General features: G+C 40.1%; 1 protein-coding gene across 1 annotated transcript; it reads left to right on the forward strand.

The window, feature by feature from the left end:
• The first annotated feature begins 525 nt into the window (after positions 1-525).
• Positions 526-15,195, forward strand: LOC115445759 (serine protease inhibitor 3/4). Its single transcript, XM_030172164.2, has 8 exons — positions 526-640; positions 6,434-6,568; positions 10,332-10,538; positions 10,619-10,717; positions 10,807-10,947; positions 11,537-11,746; positions 13,124-13,268; positions 14,527-15,195. Exons 1-8 carry the CDS (start codon positions 584-586, stop codon positions 14,667-14,669), a joined length of 1,137 nt encoding a protein of 378 aa, XP_030028024.2. The 5' UTR covers positions 526-583; the 3' UTR covers positions 14,670-15,195.
• The last annotated feature ends 5,013 nt before the right edge of the window (positions 15,196-20,208 follow it).

Consider the following 20,208-nt stretch of genomic DNA (forward strand, 5'->3'; position numbering starts at 1 on the left):
AGATGAAGTTTTAGCCAAACCAAGTGTATCATAAATGTCTTAGCGGCGTAGTTTTATTGCGGAACGATTGGTCTCGGGTTTGATCGCTAAAACTATATTAAGTTTTTCCACTAAGCATCAGCTAGGAGTCTAGAACTTGTACCAGATGTGGCAATAGGCTTCCCTAGCATAGCATTTGATAGAATACACATGATGAAAAGTGATGACGAAAAAAAATTAACTCGGGTTGAAAATTTTCGTTTAAGATCGAATATAGAAAACGGCAAATAATAGAACGATATTTAGACTATCAGCCCCGGTAACGCATTCTTGTGAATTTGTGATTCACAAAACATAGCGCGTACCGGTATTGTGTAGTTGCTAGTTTGGCGTCGGTGGGCGATGCAATGTCATGAAATAAATATTCAATTGCGATAATTTTTTCCTGTATAAGTTTATTTCTGTTATTAGGGTCGTCTTAATAAGGTTGCAACAAGATATGTGTTTTCCGTCCTCGATACCTAGTCGAAGAGGTCTAATTATACTTATTGTGTTGTTCACAGTTCCATTACTCTTAATACAGTTGAACAGTTCAGCCGCAAACATGAACGCTAAAGCACTCTCGTCTGCAGTTGCCAAATTTTCTGCGAAGTTCTGTAATGTAAGTATTTATATTTCTTAAATTTTAATCATTGTTTTGTGGATCTTTGCTTGCTCAACAATTGACAATAAAGCATTAACAAAAAATAAAATTATAAACATTAAAACTCTAGGTTCTTACCATAAAATTATTCTTTTGAATTTAAACACTTATCTTGCTTTTGCTCAGTGCTCACGACTCCGCCGTAACGTGAGTGCAGCTAAGAGTCAATTTCCAATGTGCTTCAGGAAATACGGTTGCCTTACTCGTCGTTATCGTAGTACATTTGATAATTTATGGATAAAAAAAAATTACATATTACGTGTTTCATAATGTATAATAGGATATAAAAAGTTTCAAATGCCACCGTACAAATGGCTAATATAAGAAATTTTGTGTTCGAATCTTCGTTCGCATGAAAGAGGGTTGCGTCCTATTGTGTACTTTCCCGGGTTAAAAAAAAGTTGCATTCTTATTAAATGCTAACCCAACTAACCCACCGTAGTGTTCCATTGCGCCTTGTAGCTCAATAATATAAAAATCAGAAGAAAAATCCAAATACTTCCAACGCAAGCTAATTTGTAGGTAACAAAAAAGGAAGCCTGTTTGTTAGTATGGGAAATGATCTATATGTGTGCCAAATTTCATATAATCCGTTCAGCGGTTATTGTTGTATTCATTCTAACAAATATCTAATAATTTTGACAAACATTCGCACTTCAAAGACACTAAGATTTTTATGTAACACTAGCTTTTGCTCGCAGCTTCGCTCGCGTGAAGGGATTTTCCGGAATAAAAGTCCCCTGTTTGATCAAAGTCCCGCTACATATTTTCCCAGGATAGAAAAAAGCCTATACCCTTCCCAGGGTCAACTATCTCCATACGAAACTTAAAAATCCATTCATTAGATTTTGAGAAAATCGATTATCTTTATGGCGGTCCATTCAAGTCAATCGTATTATCGTGATAACTTTTAAACTCATCATTTCAGCCCTTGAATCGTCCACTGCTGGACATAGGCCTCCCCCATTGAGCGCCACAGGGACCGGTTCTGGGCCGCCCTCATCCATCGGACTCCGGCGACCCTGACCAGATCGTCGGTCCATCTCGTGGGGGGCCTGCCTACGCTGCGTCTCCCGGTTCGTGGTCGCCACTCCAGAACTTTTCTGCCCCAACGGCCATCAGTTCTACGAGCTATGTGCCCTGCCCACTGCCACTTGAGTTTCGCAACTCTAAGGGCTATTTCGGTTACTTTGGTTTTCCTGCGGATCACCTCGTTTGTGATTCGATCCCGCAAGGAAACTCCGAGCATAGCCCTCTCCATTGCCCTCTGAGTGACTTTCAACCTTCTGACAAGGCCCATAGTGAGCGACCACGTCTCACTTCCATATGTCATCACTGGCAACACACACTGGTCAAAGACTTTCGTCTTGAGACACTGCGGTATTCGGGACGAGAAGATGTGTCGGAGCCTCCCGAACGCTGCCCAGCCGAGTTGGATTCGACGAGTGACCTCTTTCTCGAAGTTGGACCTACCTAATTGGACTGTTTGTCCCAGGTAGACGTACTCGTCGACAACTTCAAGTGTAGCGTCTCCTATCTTGACAGGGGTGGGTCTGACATGGTGGTTAGACATGACTTTTGTCTTATCCATGTTCATTCTGAGACCCACTTGTTGGGAAACGCTATTGAGGTCATCGAGCATTGCGCTAAGGTCTTCTAGGGTCTCAGCCATGACTACGATATCGTCGGCAAATCGAAGGTGAGTCAAATACTCGCCGTTGATGTTGATGCCGAGTCCTCTCCAGTCCAGAAGCTTGAAGACATCTTCCAGTGCAGCGGTGAACAGTTTCGGAGATATTATATCTCCCTGTCTCACGCCACGCTGTAGCTGGATAGGTTTCGAGTACTGATCCTGGAGGCGGACTGACATGGTGGCGTTTTCGTATAGGCACTTCAACACTTCAATATACCGATAGTCAATTTGGCACCTCTGGAGAGACTGAAGCACTGCCCAGGTCTCGATCGAATCGAAGGCTTTCTCATAGTCCACAAACGCTAGACAGAGGGGCCGGTTATACTCCTCGGACTTCTGTATAACCTGCCGCAGCGTGTGTATATGGTCTATGGTACTATAGCCTTTTCGGAATCCGGCTTGTTCGTGAGGCTGGAAGTCATCGAGACTGTTAGCAAGACGATTCGTGATGACTCTCGAGAACAGCTTGTAGACGTGACTCAGGAGCGAGATGGGTCTGTAATTCTTTAAAAGGGTTTTATCGCCCTTTTAAAGAAGAGCACCACCACGCTCCTGTGCCATGCCTGGGGCGTGGTACCCTCGTGAATGACGGAATTGAATAGTTTTTGGAGAGCCTCTAATATTGGCTGTCCGCCCGCTTTTAGAAGCTCTGCTGTTATTCCGTCATCACCCGGAGCCTTGTTGTTTTTCAGCTGCCCGAGAGCCATACTAATCTCGCACAGGTCGATGTCCGGGATGTCTTCGGTATAGTGTCGGATTAGTGGGGCTCTTGGATCTGTGGCCGCACTGCAAACAGGTCGTCGTGTTGACGTGTATAACTGTCCGTAGAACTTCTCTACCTCACCCATGAGCTCCGGTCGGGAAGATATAATCCTGCCGTCCTCGGTCTTCAGTTTGGTCAGCAGGCTTTGCCCAATGGACAGATCCCTGGCGAACACCTTAGAGCCCCTGTTCCGCTCAATAGCCTCTTCAACACATTTAGTGTTGAATTGGCGTATATCACGTTTCAGGGACTTACAGATCTGTCGATTGAGCCTCCGGCAGACTGTCACGTCACCAGAAGACTGCAGGACCATCTTGCGTCTTTCTACCATGAGCTGTAGGGTGGGATCTGAGATCTTTTGAGTTCTTTTTGGACGCTGGGTCTTAAAGAACTTAGACCCAGTCGTCTGGACAGTTTTCACGAGCCTGTTGCTATACTCATCCACATCTACGCACTCACCTAAGCACTCGAAGCGGTTCCGGAGTTCGAGCTGAAAGCTCTCGGGGTTTTTGATATGGGCAGATGCTGGTCGGAGCATGGACTTCATCAGTCGAGACCTCTCAAGCGATACGTTAAGATTCAATGTGCCTCTTACCATTCGGTGATCACTCCCGGTTTTCACCGCATTGATCACAGAGACATCATTGAATATACGCCGTTTGGTCGACATGATGAAGTCAATCTCATTTCTGGTAGCACCCTTGGGACTCAGCCAGGTCCACTTGCGCTGACTACGCTTTTTGAAGAAGGAGTTCATCATAAAGAGTCCCTCCCTCTCCATGTAGTCGGCCAGCAGCTGACCCCGCGCGTTCCGTTGCCCATACCCAAATTTCCCCATTTTCAGCTCGTTGCCGCTACGTGTGCCCAGTTTCGCGTTGAAGTCCCCCATAACAACGGTGAAGTAGGTCTGGGAGCTATGTATAGCCCGAGATATATCCTCGTACATAGCCTCCACCTCATCATCGGAGTGTGCCGAGGTCGGGGCGTAGACCTGAATAACCTTCAGCGAATACCGTTTGGTGATTCTGAGTATCAGGTACGCCACCCTTGCCGACACACTCTCGATCTTCACGACGTTGTTTACGAGGGACTTGTGGATGATAAACCCGACACCACCTTGGGACTGCTGGTCGCCCTCCCGGAAATAGAACAGGTTACCTGACTTGAGGATTATCGAGTCCTCCCCCCTGCCTTCGGACTTCAGATAATCCTATAACGTCCCACCGTAACCTGCTCACTTCTTCCTCCAGTTCGACTAACTTCTCGTCGGTCCGCAGTGTGCGCGTGTTATATGTTGCCAGGGCCAGTTTTCGTCGGTTGTGGTAGCCTGGTCTCTGCCGGGGATTCTTAGCACCCCTTGCCCCGCCGTTACCATGACCGCTACCGTAGCCAGGAATAGCGGGGCCGCCGGGGACTAGGGGCCGGTTTTTATGTGGCCTTACCATAGGGGGGTTTTGCCGTAATCGCCACGCTTGGCAGGCGGGTTGGCGATCGCAGTGGCGGAAGTCTCATCGCAAGACGCTGCTGCCCGTCTTGTGTCTTGTCACTTCCTTCCGCCGTGTTGGAATGGTTTTACCGCCATTAGTCGGTGGACTACTTGCACTAGTGGTAGTGAGCACCACTAGTGGGCGGTGGGGGTCGTCACGCCCCTACGCCAAATACGTATACGTAACTTTTAAACTATTCGGCCAAATTACTTAGTGTAAAAGACAAAGTTTATCTATATTAAATACTCGATGAGATGAATGTATTTTTTTTTGATAAATATTTTAAAATGTGTATTGTGAATAAAATATCCGTTTTAATCTGTCTATATATATAAAAATTAATCCCTATTTCCCTTGGTCACGCCATCATGCGTGAACGGCTGGAACGATTTCACTATTTTTTTGTTGTTGTGTTTGTTATTGTCAGGAGTAGGTTCTTATGAAAGAAAAAAATCAAAAAATTGCGCATTATTAGAAAATTTAAGAAACTTAACGATAATATTAATTTTATATAACTGTCAATTGTAAGAAATAACTGTCAGCGACTGACAGAATGGACGCTGAAAATTCATAGTTAAGACGGGACAACGTTTGTCGGGTCAGCTCGTTATACATATTTATGGCTCATTCTTTTGGTCATAGTGGCTTCCACATAAAAGGTAGATATATGCTGTCGCGGACTTTGTTTGTCTTAAATAGTTCTAAATAAAAGTAAATCCTACGCTACATTATCTTCGTTTAACTCCAACGGTTTAAGCAGCGTACACCAAGATGGCAATTTTTTTTCTGATTTATTTGATATGTATCGTTATATTATACCAAATTACTCAAAATCATTATAAATTGTAGCCTATGTGTTATTCTGATATATAACCAATATTATTGTAAAGTTTCATCCAAATCCTTTCAGTAGTTTTTTTGTGAAAGAGGAACAAACATACATACATACATCCATACATCAAGTCATCCATCCTCACAAACTTTCGCATCTATGATACCTATAAGTAGGATAGAACTCATTCTTATAAAGTGTGTTTGTTGTTGGATATATATAAAATGGTATAGGTAACTCTTGCAAAGTACAATACTTATTGTATGTAGTTTTTGCGAGGTTTAAATGCAAAAGATACCTAATTCTATTTTTTTATTTTCTTGCACCTTTATAGTAAGTATTAAACCTCGAGCAAACGGATTTGAACATCCGTTTAATACATTTATGGTGCATGAGTTAGGGCGGGAATATGCAAATATTTACGAATCATTTGAAAAAAAAAACAATTGCTATTTGTCTGTATCTGTGGTTCAGAAACATTCTTTAGATGTAAAGAAATTCTTAGAATAGAAAATTATTGAATAGAATAGAATAGAATCTCTAATACTCTTCGGATACAAACCGAGGCAGATTGAACGTTAATGATTCAGAACAGGATACTTCTTTGTAATCAAACGTCAACTGAATTAAATTTAATAGTAGGTATTGCAGTCGTTTCGCAAGCCCATAAGTATGTTGCTATCGAATAATATTTGAGCACGAGTTCTACAGGTACTTGCTCCGCTTTAACTGACGGAGTTGGTGTGAGTTATGCAAGTAAAGCTAGATTTATAGCTTGTTTCTATGAAATAGTATTATCATTATAATAATACTTATATTATTTATCGTTCAGCTAATTAGGTATTTAAGGTATATTTTTGGATTAAAAAGCATAAGTAAGTAACTCATGAATTATGCTAAATAATAATAAAGACTGTAATTTTTATAATGAAAATTTAAAAGTTAAGTAATAAAAATTTGATATAATTATTTTCAGGAACTAGATAAATCGAAGAGTGTGGTATCTTCGCCTCTGTCTGCTGAATACTTGCTGGCTTTGCTAGCTCTTGGCGCTATGGAGCCTGCCCATAGCGAACTGCTCACGGCCCTCGACATCCCTGATAATGATAGCGTAAGTCAATTTTAATGGTATCGTATATAGAAACAGTCTACACCTATACGATATACCGATATCTGAAGGATAAATTATAATGAGTTAAATGTAACAAGGTAAGTTATTATCGTTTGCTTTAACGGTTGAGGAAAATATCGTGAGGAAACCTGCATACCTGAGAAGTTCTCTACAGCGATTTTGAGGGTGTATTAATCCGAACTATGCCAGCTTGGTGGACTAAGGCCTAATCCCTCACAGCAGTAGAGGAGGCCGTGACCAGCTGTGGGACAGTATATTATACAGGGCTGATATTATATTATTATAACAAGGTGAGTACATGTACTTCACCAGTGAATACAATGGCATAGTGACTTTGAAAATTTATGATGTTGCAGGATGCTTTGGGGATCTTTTGAGATCTTTCTCAGGCATTTGAAAGCTTCACTATTATAGCATTAGGGGAATAGGAAACTTAAACTCATATTTATCAGGTCCAAATCAAAAAGTATTTATCGACAACGTCTCCTCTGCCGGATCCACAGTTAGAATCGGGGTTCTCCAGGGTTCCATATTGGGTTCACCCTTATTCTTAGTCTACATAAATGACTTGCCTTACATCGTTGACAATATAGCAGATGTAGTATTGTTCGCTGACGATACTTCGATAATTTTTAAGTTATATAGAAGAGGTCAAAATCTCAGCGAGCTACATAAAGTACTTAGTTTGATTTCTAACTGGTTTTTTGCTAATAATCTACTTTTAAATGGTGCAAAAATGAAATGTGTCAGATTCTTGTTACTGAATAAAAAAAGGAACTAAATATTGATTTAGATGGGAATAAATTAGAATTAGTTCCCTCAACGGTTTTCCTCAATCGATAATAATTTGCAATAGGGTCCCCATATTAAAAAAAAACTAGTAAATTGAGCTTATACAATTACTGACGTAGCTTATACAATTACTGACGTAGCTACGGCAAGGCTAGTGTATTTTGCATACTTCCACAGCATTATGTATTATTCTTTGGGGCTCAGCTGCTGATCTGCAGACCATTTTTATCTTGCAGAAACGATCGATTTTCTTGGGCTAATGTTTAAGGAGATAAATATACTGACCTTGCCGGTCGAATATATATCGTACGTAAAAACCTAAGTACGTTTATCGAAAACAGTGACTTGCATAGTATAAACTCTAGAAATATAAATAAACTAGCTGTCCCAAATCATAGGCTCTGTAAAACCAATAAATCATTCTTAGCAAGTAGCATAAAATGTAATAATAAGCTTCCTTTCGAATTTACCACTGTGACCGAACAAAATTCAAGTGTTACGTTAACGTGAATGAATGTGAAGAGGATACCATATTACTGTATCCAATTACCTTAATGATAAGATGGTTTGGAAAATTGGTCCTGCACACAATAACGCACCATGCTAGCACACATTAGTAATTATGTGCCTAAAATGTCTCATATGCACATGGTACTACATACATGTACTTTTATTTATAATAACGACACTAATCTAAATTTGACATAGTTAATTTTACGATTATCGTATTATGTAATGTAATTTTTGAAAGACGACCGACCGATCCTTGTGTTGTGTCTCTATAACATTATTTGTTTTCTTATCGACTGAAACAAATGTTTGTAAATGTAGACGAATGCATGCTGTACCTACGCCGTTAATTAATTATGAATTAATGTCTTTTTTTATTTATTTTATGCCTGTTCAGGGTTAAATCCCTTCTCGTGGATTTGTTTCTTCCCATATTAACGGTGATGTGCGTACATTAGCTTATATAACTATTGTGATTGTGCGGAAAGACTTGAAAAATATATATAATATATATACAAAAAATGTACTGAACAATTGATGACAAAAAAGTAAGCCCGGAGTTTCTTTCTTTCTTCTTCGGGTAGTCATCACTTAGATAGCTAGTTAAAGGCTGGTAGATTAGCTAGGCTGGGGCTCATGTCCTCACCGTTGAGGATCGCGACGGGTAAGCCTTATACAATTTGCCCCTACCTGCCAACCCGAGCTGGCTACTTTGTTTTACCTAATGCCTTGTATTCCATAAGAATTGTATCCCTCATTTAAAATGTTCGTAGTTAAGTATATATCGGATCTTGAGTGTTATTCAGAAATAACAATAATAATTATTATAAATTGTTTTGACGTATCATAAGTGCAACTTTGTTCGCCTACGTAATAAATAAAGTATTTTATTTTAAAGAGGTACAATCACATACATTACGTAGACACAATAAAATTAACCTTGAGGGTTCCTTAACACCGTCTTCCTAGTCAATGCAATGTAAATAGCAAACATTGTTTGTTTATACTTATAATACGGTATTTTCTTAGGGAATAACAATTTAGATATTGTAGAATGAAATTTTTTACGAGTAATTTTATCAAGAATTAAGAACTTATTTAATTACTAGCTTCCGCCCGCAGCTATGCCCGCGTGGATTTCGGACTTCAAAAATGGAGGAGGTGCTCAATTTGTCGGGATGTTTTTTTAATGTATGGTGGTATGCAGGTGGTCCGATTGTCCGGTTAGGGTCTGATGATGGGATCCTGGTGAAATCGAAGGAGCTCCTCTAATATTATAGGCAAACCTATGACGACTTCGGTATTTTATATAGCATAGCTGTTGTCCGCGACTTCGTCCGCATTTCCGTCGTTTTTCGTAAAAAAAAGTAGCTTATGTCCTTCCTCACGGTTCAGTGGTTTTGATGTAACAGACAGTATAACTTTCGTATTTTAGTAGGGAAATATAATATGTCAATCTACAATACTGTTGAAAAGATCGCAATACGGAACCGCACAATATAATTGTTAATAACTGTGCCCGCGACTCCGTCAGCGTATAACTTCTTGCTTTTAATTCTTAAAATTCTTCTTCTTGATACTTCTTCTTGATTATACATAAGGTACACTCTAGGTGCCAAGCAAGCCGCCTGCCTGTGCGTTCGCGAGCTTATATATATACAAAAATAATCCTTATAGCATGATTCAGTATTATTCACGCGTGATGGCTTATTATTAGCGTATTTCATGTATAACTTTGGTGTTTCTATACCGATTTCTATGATTCTTTTTTATGGAGTATTTAATAATGTTAACTTTTTTAATTAGGGATGACTGAGAGTGTTATAAACGTAAGAGTAGACAAATATAATGAGAAAGCTTCGAACTGCTAAGCTATCGGGAGACGTGTTACTGTGAGTCAACCATAAAAGATAGACATATGCTGTCGTGGGATATTTTTTATATAATTTTAAGGAGAACATTTCCGTCATACATGATTTCTGTGTAGCTTTAACCATTAAGGTTGCACACGCGACGGAAGCTTAAAAAATGGAGTAACTTCTCCCGTTTTCCTAACATTTCCCTTCACTGCTCTGCTCCTATTAATTGTAGCGTGATGAAAAGTATACTATAACCAGCTCAGGAGTATGAAAAATAATTGTACCAAGTTTCGTTAAAATCCGTCGAGTAGTTTTTGTTTCTATAACGGTTATACAGACAGACAGACAGACAGACAAAAATTTTACTAATTGCATTTTTGGCATCAGTATCGATCCCTAATCACCCCCTGATAGTTATTTTGGAAATATATTTCATGTACAGAATTGACCTCTCTACAGATTTATTATAAGTATAGATTTAGATGTATTTCAAACTGTAGCAAATCACGGTCGAACAATTTACCTTAGGTAATTGTCTTTATTAATCATTGACAAACTCAAACAATTTGCGTTTATTACAGATCCGATCCTCATTTGGTGCAGTTTCCGCTAAACTGAAAGGTATTAAAGGTGTTACGTTTAACGTCGCCAATAAGATATACATTAAAGATGGTAGCTATGAGCTAGTGCCCGAGTTGAAAGAGGATGCAGAAAAGGTTTTTGATGCTGAATTTGAGAAGGTCGACTTTGATAACACTGTTGGTGCAGCAGAACTCATAAACCAATGGGTATATAACAATAACTTTATAGTATAGTTGAGCATACATAAAGAAAATATAAGAAATCATTCATTGTTGTTATGTTTTAGGTTGAAAATAAAACGAATGAAAAGATCAAGGATCTTTTTTCTTCAGACAGTTTCAATGCAGACACTCGTTTGGTGCTTGTCAATGCACTTTATTTCATGGTATTTAACGTATAAATATTATTAAAATTCGATAATGTTTACTGTAATGGTTGGTGAATTATTATTTAACTTCTCAACATGAATTTCAGGGCAATTGGAAAAATCAATTTGACGCAATGGACACAATTGAACGGCCTTTCCATATCGACACTCAATCTTCAGTTAACATTCCCATGATGTCCCAGGAAGGCAAATTTAAATACGGCGAGAGTTCCGATCTCCAGGCTCGGGTATATAAACAGATATTAATAGCTCAATGTGGTTTGAACCTTCACACACTTTACCGGTTAATTGAGGAGGCTGATGGCTGGATCATGCGTCATACTTGTGTACGGGTGCTGGTTGTGTACTGGTCTGCCCATTCGCTCTCTAAGTCGTTTTAGTAAAAATCAATAGTACATTGGAAAATTTTAATCATCAAATTAATTCATGATTCCTAAGAGGGTTGTGCACTCGTATACGAATTGAAAATGTATTATTTTAATAATGTATTACCTTAAGATTCAAATAAATTATTTCACTTTATTTTAATGTAAATAGACCTTGAGTGCTCTAACAGAATTCTTTTCTTATATCACATGCAATGATAGTCTGGCGGAGAATAGAATGTTGCCGAAACGAAAATCGATTGTTTGAATCCAGCTCGCGAGGTAGGCATCTCTTCCTTTTTATTTGTCTGTTGAGCGATAACAAAATAAAGTTTACGTATATTTAAGAGAACTGAGTGAAGAAGAGGTTTTATTTATTATCTACTGTGTGGAGAAACATATATTTTTTCCATACATTAATTACATTTTGTTGTGGCATTGTATGTTGTAGCTATTAGAGATGAGATATGAAGGAGGCGACGCGAGTATGGTGATTGTGTTGCCCAATGAGATCGACGGTCTCGACGGAGTCATGCAGAAGCTGACCGACGGATACGACCTCATGTCTGAGTTGGAGAAGATGAGAATTACCAAGGTTAAGGTCATTCTTCCCAAGTTCAAGATCGAAACGGAAATTGACCTTAAGGAGGTGTTGCCGCAGGTAAGAGAGTATCCGCCCTGTGGAATGGGGGCGTTTGGAGAATTCCACCACGGTATCCTCTGCCTGTCGTAAGAGGCGACCAATAGGGGCCACGATGGGGGTCGTCGGCGGGCAGCAGGGGGCATTTCTGTGCATCTTTTTGCTCATTTTTCATTTGACCCCCGGTATGGACGGAAGTTTGTAGTTGGCCTCATGCTGCCGTAGACGGCGAGGGTGTCCTTCGATGCTCAGGGGCTTCTGAGACCCCCCCCCCCCCATAGGAGACGGGCCGCAAGGCGGCACCGCGCAGGGGCGGCTGCGGACGAAGACTTAGACACTTCCGTCAGAGGAAGCCCGCAGCCGTCCCTAATGCGCCGAAGAGGGCCACTGCGGAGTTTTAGCTGGTAGGCCGTACGTAGGTTAGTTGTACATAGGGTTAGGGACTCGGCCCGGCAGTCGCCCGAAGGTCGTCATCAAATCCGGGCGACTCAATGCCGGGCCGTAAGGCATGGTTAGCCCAGCATAACCGCTTAGTCGCCCCCCACGAAGGATGGGCGGTAGTAATAAAGACTTCCTCCGCGAAACCAAAAAAAAAGGAAAGGGAGTATAATTTTTCTGACGACTGTTATAAGGAATGTTATCATGTATTTTAAAGACATTGAGGAACAATTATTTTTATTCAGAACTAGCTTTTGCTCGCGGCTCCGCCCGCGTCAAATAGTTTTTTCGGGATACATTTTTCCGTTATACAAGTCACGCTTTATATTTTCCCAGGATAGAAAGTAGCTTACGCCCTTTCCAGGATCTCACTCTATCTCTATACCAAATTTTATCGAAATCCGTGGGGTAATTTATGATTTTAAAGCGTTCAGTCAGGCAGAGATATGTGGCTGGGGTTCTTGTTTTATGATATATTATTTAGATTTTTTTAAGAGGAACAATTCCGTCGTCCATACTTGTTACATAACTTTAAGTACTTAGGCAGCGCATGTAACGTAAGCTCTCATAATTAATACATTTTCCCCGTTTTTGCTCATTTTTCTGCTCCGCTCCTGTCGGTTGCGTGATGATATATTATAGCCTATAGCCATCCACGAACAAAGGACTATCCAACACTAAAATATTTTTTCAATTCGAACCAGTAGTTCCTGTGTTCAAACAAAAAAAAAAACTCTTCAGCTTTATATAATAGTATAGAAGTATAGATATGGCGTGGACTAATGCTTTTATTATCACTTCTGTTACTTATTCTAAACGCCCTTGTAAACCATTCTACAGAAAAATATTCATGTAAAAGGGATTGGGTAACAGCTGACTGATAGCAATGTTATGTAAATAAATCTTTATGTGTACTGTCTAGTCTATATAAAATAGTAATAATATAAAATGTTTTTTTAGCTCGGGATTAAAGCCATCTTTGGTCACGGCGATTTTGGTTTAAATAAGATCTTGAACACTGGTGAGCCACTGTACGTGTCCAAAGCCGTACAGAAAGTGTACATCGACGTGAACGAGGCGGGCGCTAAAGCCGCCGCGGCCACAGGTGAGACATGCATGTTTCGTTTGGGTTCACGTCAGGCGAAGCTACTGTAATAGATTTTTGTTGCATGTGGGGACAGTTGTGGTGTACATCGCTTTTTACATTTAACCGCTTTCTAACTTCATGGAGTGTTTGTTAACTTGAAATAGTTCTGAAACGACTTTTCACGCTTAAAGGATTAATTTGTCTATCTTTTTCAAGTCATTACGAAGATGTTCCCTTACTCTGATAATTTGCTTTGCGCTTACGAACCTACATTGCTAGAGAAGCAAAAAATAGATGTAATTCTGTTTTCTCTACAACTTGATTTCACGCGAGTTTAATAAATACTGTCAAAACAAGTATCAAATAAATATACTTCGGACAAAGTCGTACTCAGGACTATAAGTATATATAGTATTTGGACTATAAGTCCTGTCTTCCATAACTTATAAACGAGACAATTCCTTGTTTTTAAATATTCCAAAAATCCATCTAGTTTGTCATGTAAACAAATAGCGCAAGGGTAGTTAACATTCGCAAAGGATAACGTTATGAGAAAGAATGCTATTAATCTTTGTTGCTCCTGGCATAAGCGCCTTAGCCAAATCATAATCAATCATATGCTAAGATGTTTTTATTACATAGATATATTATCCGAGCTCAATACTGGCAAGACGAAAGCAAGGTAATTGCCCGACATTCACTTAGTCAACCTCCAACCACCAGACCCGTTTAACCCAGCGAAAAAAGTAACACAATAGTATTGAGCAGCTATCTCGCTTTTCATAATTTTTCCATACATTTAATGAATAGGGTCTTAAGTGTCTCTTTCTACACTTTTCTTTTTATTGGTCTCTGCCAACCACTGTCGCGGCTAGTCGGCTTACTAACTTTTTGTATTTTTATAAATAAAATGCCTTCCTGTGTTTTTAGACGATGTACAAATTATACTCCAAATGTGAACGAAAAAAATGTTCCATTTCGTACGTTTTTAATAAGTATACACTATGTAACTTATTTTTTATCTAATATTTAGGCATTTTATTCGACTGTCATGGCCACGCCACGGGGCGGTCGACGCTCGGGCCCATTCGGGCACACGCTAGGGCTGTGGCTATAGTAAATAATGCGCTGTTTTTATGTGCAATTATGTTAGTGTATGACGCGTCCATTTGTAAAACGTGATCATATGTACCTAAGTTATTCTTATGATTTAATTAAAACAACCATTTTAATTACTATTGTAGCAATCGGTTTGATAAAATAAATTGGTTTACAGGAATGTCAGTAGCTGTTTTCCACTCGGCTATCATAGGAGAAGAAATGATGCCTTACTTCACGGCCGACCATCCCTTCTTAGCAGTGATCATCATTGCCGGCACGCCATTCTTGTTTGCTAGGCACCGCAGCAATGAGGAATAATTACTCTCTCTTTGGAGAACTTCAATCACGCCTAACACCTCTGAATATTGCATTTACATGACAATTATTAACGTAGGTACTAACGTTTAAAATTTTATATCTTTAGCAACACAGCATTACGTCAAGACTTTACATTCCCGCACCACAAAAGTACATAAAAGGTGGATTAATTCATTTTGTCGAGCAGATCATTACGACATATTAGAATGTTGTTACAATCTACATAATATTATCTCACCCAACGAGTAAAATTACACAACGAAGAGTATATGCCCTTAAATTGTACAGTCAACTGCGATGCCACGATGTTAAATAAGTGATAGTTCATAATTTATGGATTATTACACTTTGTTACTAATTATATCTATAAATATTTTTGCAAAAGAATAACGCAGTTTATGTAAGTATTTTTTCTACACATATTATAGGTACATATACTTACTGTTGTAACTATAATGTTCACTACCTACATATATAAATAACATTTTAAATTAATTATTTAATAAAGTATATATTTTTTCTTAAGTAGGTATATAAAATTTTTGTTTTATTCCTTTTCAATATGTAAGATATTATCTGCTGCTGCTGCAGCCAATTATATCATGAAAACTTATCAAGATATTCCTTTGGTTTTAGCTTTAATAATATTTTCTACTAAAGGACTGCCTCTATGGTGTAGTTCTATTGCGAGCGTGGTCCGAATATCGTACTGAGGTGCCGGGTTTGAATCCCGGATTGAGCAAAGTGATTGTGAGTTTCTCTACTCAGTATCAGAGTATTCTGTGGTATTAGCCCGGAGTCTGGAATGGAGAATGCCCATTTTTGTATGATAGTTGGGCTAAGCTTGCGTCTGTACAAAACCTTCACTAAACAATAGGAAATATATTCCTATTTTATATAAATTGAAAACTGGGAATTTGGAGTAATCACAATTTTTATAGCTCGGTTATTTTGAGGTTAAGTATGGACTGCAATAACGTGCGGTAGAAAGTAGGTACTGTAGTGTACTGGCTGGTACGTTTTTCTTAATATAATGTTTTGTTTCAAAGAAATGTCAGTTTGTAAATAAATGGATTCCGAAGTACAAACTCAGAATATTATTTCCATGTTTTCTGGAATTCTACAGTGGCGACGAGGAAAATTGAGAACATATTGTATGTAAGTTATCTCGGAGGAAGGGTATAGCGTGTTAAAATGTCGATTGGAAAGGTATCAAAATTCGACGTACAAAATGGTACGTGGTCAACATATATAGACCGACTGGAAATGTATTTCAAAGTAAATAATGTGAAAGAAGACATGAGGTTACCAACTTTAATTGCTGTAATGGGCGAAGAGGCCTATGAACTATTAGTCAATTTATCCAGTCCGAAAAAACCCTCAGAATCCGAGTACGAAAAAAGTGGTGGAGCAGATGCGGAATCATCTGCAACCCACACCATCGCCTCTAGCGGAGCGCTATAAATTCTAGGCAGAGGGAGACAAGAAAGCCAAGAAACTGTTGCCGTTTACGTGGCGGAATTAAAAAATGGCACGTTATTGTGAATTTCGAGCAAATTTGAACGAAAATTTAAGAGATCAATTTGTCTGTGGGATTAAAGGCGAGGTGATTCGGCAGCGTCTATTTGCCGAAAACGGTATTCTGTCTTTTCCGGAAGCGGTGATGTTGGCGAGCTCATTAGAAGCGGCGGAGAGAGATGCGGCGGCTGTGATGGTTCTGAGTGCGGAAGTGACGGAATCACCGACGACTGCAGAGGGAAAAGTGCACTTACTCGCGTCGCATGAGCGTGCAAAGAAGGCTCGTGGCGGTCTTTTGTTCACGGAAATAGCGGATCGCGGACAGGGCACAGAGTCCGCAGCACAGATTGTGGCCGATGCGGTTCTATAGATCATGGTAATGTAGACTGTAGGTACCGCGACTTCGTATGCGGAAGATGCGGAATTGTTGGTCACTTACGGCGAATGTGCCGATTTGTCGCGGCATCGAAGACTCGAGCAAGTGAAATACCAGCGGTGGCAAGATCTCAGGGTCGCACAGGAATACACCACGGCCAAGCCAATCAACGGGAAAATGCCGAAGAGCAATCGGATGTAGAAGAGAACCTTCACCAATTATGTTTAAATAATTATAAGGCGGTGAGTTTGCCCATATCCATTGATGGTTGTACTATACAAATGGAAGTAGACACGGGTTCAGCTGTGTCATGCATTAGTAAGAGCACCTATGATGCGTATTTTAATCATCTAAAACTGAAGCCGCACAAGATAGTTTTTAATTTTTATAATGGTGTAAGTATAAAACCCATAGGGGTTATTAATCCGCTAGTACGTTACAGGGAACAAACTAAACGATTAGAGTTGTTTGTAGTAAAAGGAGGTACTACCTCACTCCTAGGAAGGCAGTGGTTAACTGAACTACATATCAAAATACCACTATTTACCAATACGAATGTAAACCATTGTAATGTTGATCGGACTCATTTTAATAAAGAAATAAACTTATTATTTGACAGATATAACAAGCTGTTTGATGGACGTTTGGGCCGATTCACTGGCTGTAAGGCGACGTTGAAATTACGGGAATCGGCGGTACCGGTGTTCCATCGTGCGCGGCCACTGCCTTACGCACTGCGCGACCGTGTTGACGCAGAGTTAGACAGAATGCTGCGCGATGGAATAATCGAGCCAGTCGATTGTTCCGACTGGGCGTCTCCTCTGGTACCGGTAAATAAAGCGGATGGCTCTCTGAGAATCTGTGCGGATTATAAGGCTACTGTTAATCCTATGCTATATGTAGATAGGTTTCCGTTACCGAGAATTGATGACTTATTGGTGCGCCTAGGCGGGGCTAAATATTTTCTAAGATAGATTTATCCCAGGCCTATAACCAGATAGAGTTAGATGAAACAAAAAATATACTGTGATAAATACTCATCGCGGCTTATTTCAGTATAATAGATTAGTTTATGGTCTAGCGTCTAGTGCGGGCATTTTTCAGCGCATAATGTGTGAATTAGTAAAGGGAATTCCTAATGTAGAGGTATTTTTAGACGATGTGATAATAGGAGGTAGCAATAAGGAGGAGCATTTGGCCGCTTTAGAAGCAGTGCTTGAGAGACTTTTATATTAAAGGAATGAAATTGAAAACCGAAAAATGTGTTTTCTTAGTTGATGAAGTAAAGTATTTAGGATACGTTTTACATAAGGACGGCATTAAAACCGACCCAGCGAAATTGGAGGCGATTGATAAAATACCTAGACCGAGTAATGTTACGGAGTTGCGATCTTTTATAGGACTAATTAACTTTTACGCGAGATTCGTAAAGAATATGAGCACTATATTAGTACCGCTCTACGAATTATTCAAAAGGGCAAGGTTTGGGTTTGGTCGGCCGAATGTGAACGTTCTTTTAGTAAAATTAAGCAGTTAATGATGAGTACAGAGGTTTTAGCGCATTACGACCCAAATAAGCCTCTTATTCTGACTTGTGATGCGAGTGCGCGTGGAGTTGGAGCGGTGCTATCGCAACCGGCGGCAAGCGGAACGGGAGAGCGCCCGATAGCTTATGTATCGCGCACTCTTACCGACGCGGAAAGAATTACTCTCAAATACATCGTGAAGCGTTGGCAATAATATTCGGGGTCAAAAGTTTCACCAGTATTTGTATGGGCGTCCTTTCTCTTGAGAACGGACCATAAGCCGTTGGTATCGATCTTCGGCCCTCATAAAGGAATTCCAACGATGGTAGCTAGTCGTATGCAAAGGTGGGCTATCATTTTATCTGCTTATGATTTTGAAATAGAGTATGTTAGGTCGGAGAGAAATGGTGCCGACGGGTTGTCGCGTTTACCGATAAATAGTAAGCAAGATGTCACTGTGCCGGAACAAACTTATTTGCATTTTGTTCAACAGGCTTTATTGTTAGATTATAAAGAGTTAAAACTACAGACTAGTAAGGATCCGGTTTTATCGAGGATATTGAGTTTTTTGCGCGATGGTTGGCCAAGAGACTGTGATATCGAAGAGTTTAGACCTTATTTTAATCGGAAAGATGAACTCTATGAAGAATTGAGTTGCGTGTTGTGGGGGCATAGATTATTGATTCCGGTGAAGTGTAGGGAAAAGTTTTGAGGATGCTCCATGAGCCCCATATGGGTATAGTTAAATCCAAGGCTATGGCTCGTAGTTACGTATGGTGGCCCGGACTTGATGAAGAAATAGAGCGCATGTGTCGTAGTTGTGAGATATGTGCTGCTCAGGCGGATGCTCCGCCGCGGCAAACTCCGAGTATGTGGCCGTGGCCGAATCATCCATGGACCAGGCTGCATTTAGATTTCATGGGGCCCATATTTGGGAAAACATACTTGATCGTAGTGGACGCTACATCTAAATGGACGGAACTTTTCCATATGAGTAATACAACAGGACCGAAGGTCATAGATAAGTTATGTGAACTTTTTAGCAGATGGGGCCTACCCAAGCAGATCGTTACGGATAATGGGCCCCAGTTTACGTGCAATGAGTTTGGTAGTTTCCTTAAATCTAATGGTATAGATCACGTTTTTCGGCGCCATATCATCCTTCCTCAAACGGTCTCGCGGAAAATGCAGTGCGATCCTTAAAGAGGGTTATTAAGAAAGCAGTGCAGGCTAAGGAAGAAGTTGATAAAGCACTTTATACTTATCTTTTACACTATAGAAATACTGCGCATTCGACTACGGGAGAAAGCCCTGCAATGTTAATGTTAGGTAGACGGTTACGGACGAAGTTAGACGTTTTAAGGCCAGACAGGGAGAATTTTGTAAGGAAAGCTCAGCAACGGCAAAGTGGAGCTAGAAAAGGGGTACACAGATCTTTCGATCAGGGTGAAGAGGTATGGTACCGTCAGTATTTGAGTGGAGACAAATGGGTCTCAGGCAAAATTCAGAGATGTTTAGGGAATACTGATTACGAGATTGTAGGCAGCCGGGAGAGTTAGTTCACAGGCATATAGACCAAATTAAAAGGAAGTTTCATAAAAATGAAAACCAAATTAGGAAGGAGAACGCTAGTTTATCCCTAGCGATTCCAACAAAAGGGTGTCTCAACTTCCTATGCAGGATTAAGGTCAGCACTAGGTTCAGAGCCAGCCACTTTATCATCGGTGCAGGGGCAGAGAGTGTGCGATTCCGCAATTCATACTCCGGTCAGTAGACCGATCGCGACGCGGTTCCGTTAGTGGAACTTCAGGGTAGTGCCACCCCGGTATCACCTGAATTTCAGGACGCCTTACCGTATGAGCCAACGACTCCACGTCCCAGGCAACGCCCTATTAGGCAGTGTAGATTAACAAACGTTCCTGATTATAGAATGTGAGGTATTATCATTTTAAGTTGTAGAGTTGAGTGTTTTGTTAATTTAGTATGGAGGAGTGTAGTGTACTGGCTGGTACGTTTTTCTTAATATAATGTTTTGTTTCAAAGAAATGTCAGTTTGTAAATAAATGGATTCCGAAGTACAAACTCAGAATATTATTTCCATGTTTTCATGAATTCTACA

Source organism: Manduca sexta, chromosome 28, assembly GCF_014839805.1.
Source record: "Manduca sexta isolate Smith_Timp_Sample1 chromosome 28, JHU_Msex_v1.0, whole genome shotgun sequence".
NCBI lineage: Eukaryota > Metazoa > Arthropoda > Insecta > Lepidoptera > Sphingidae > Manduca > Manduca sexta.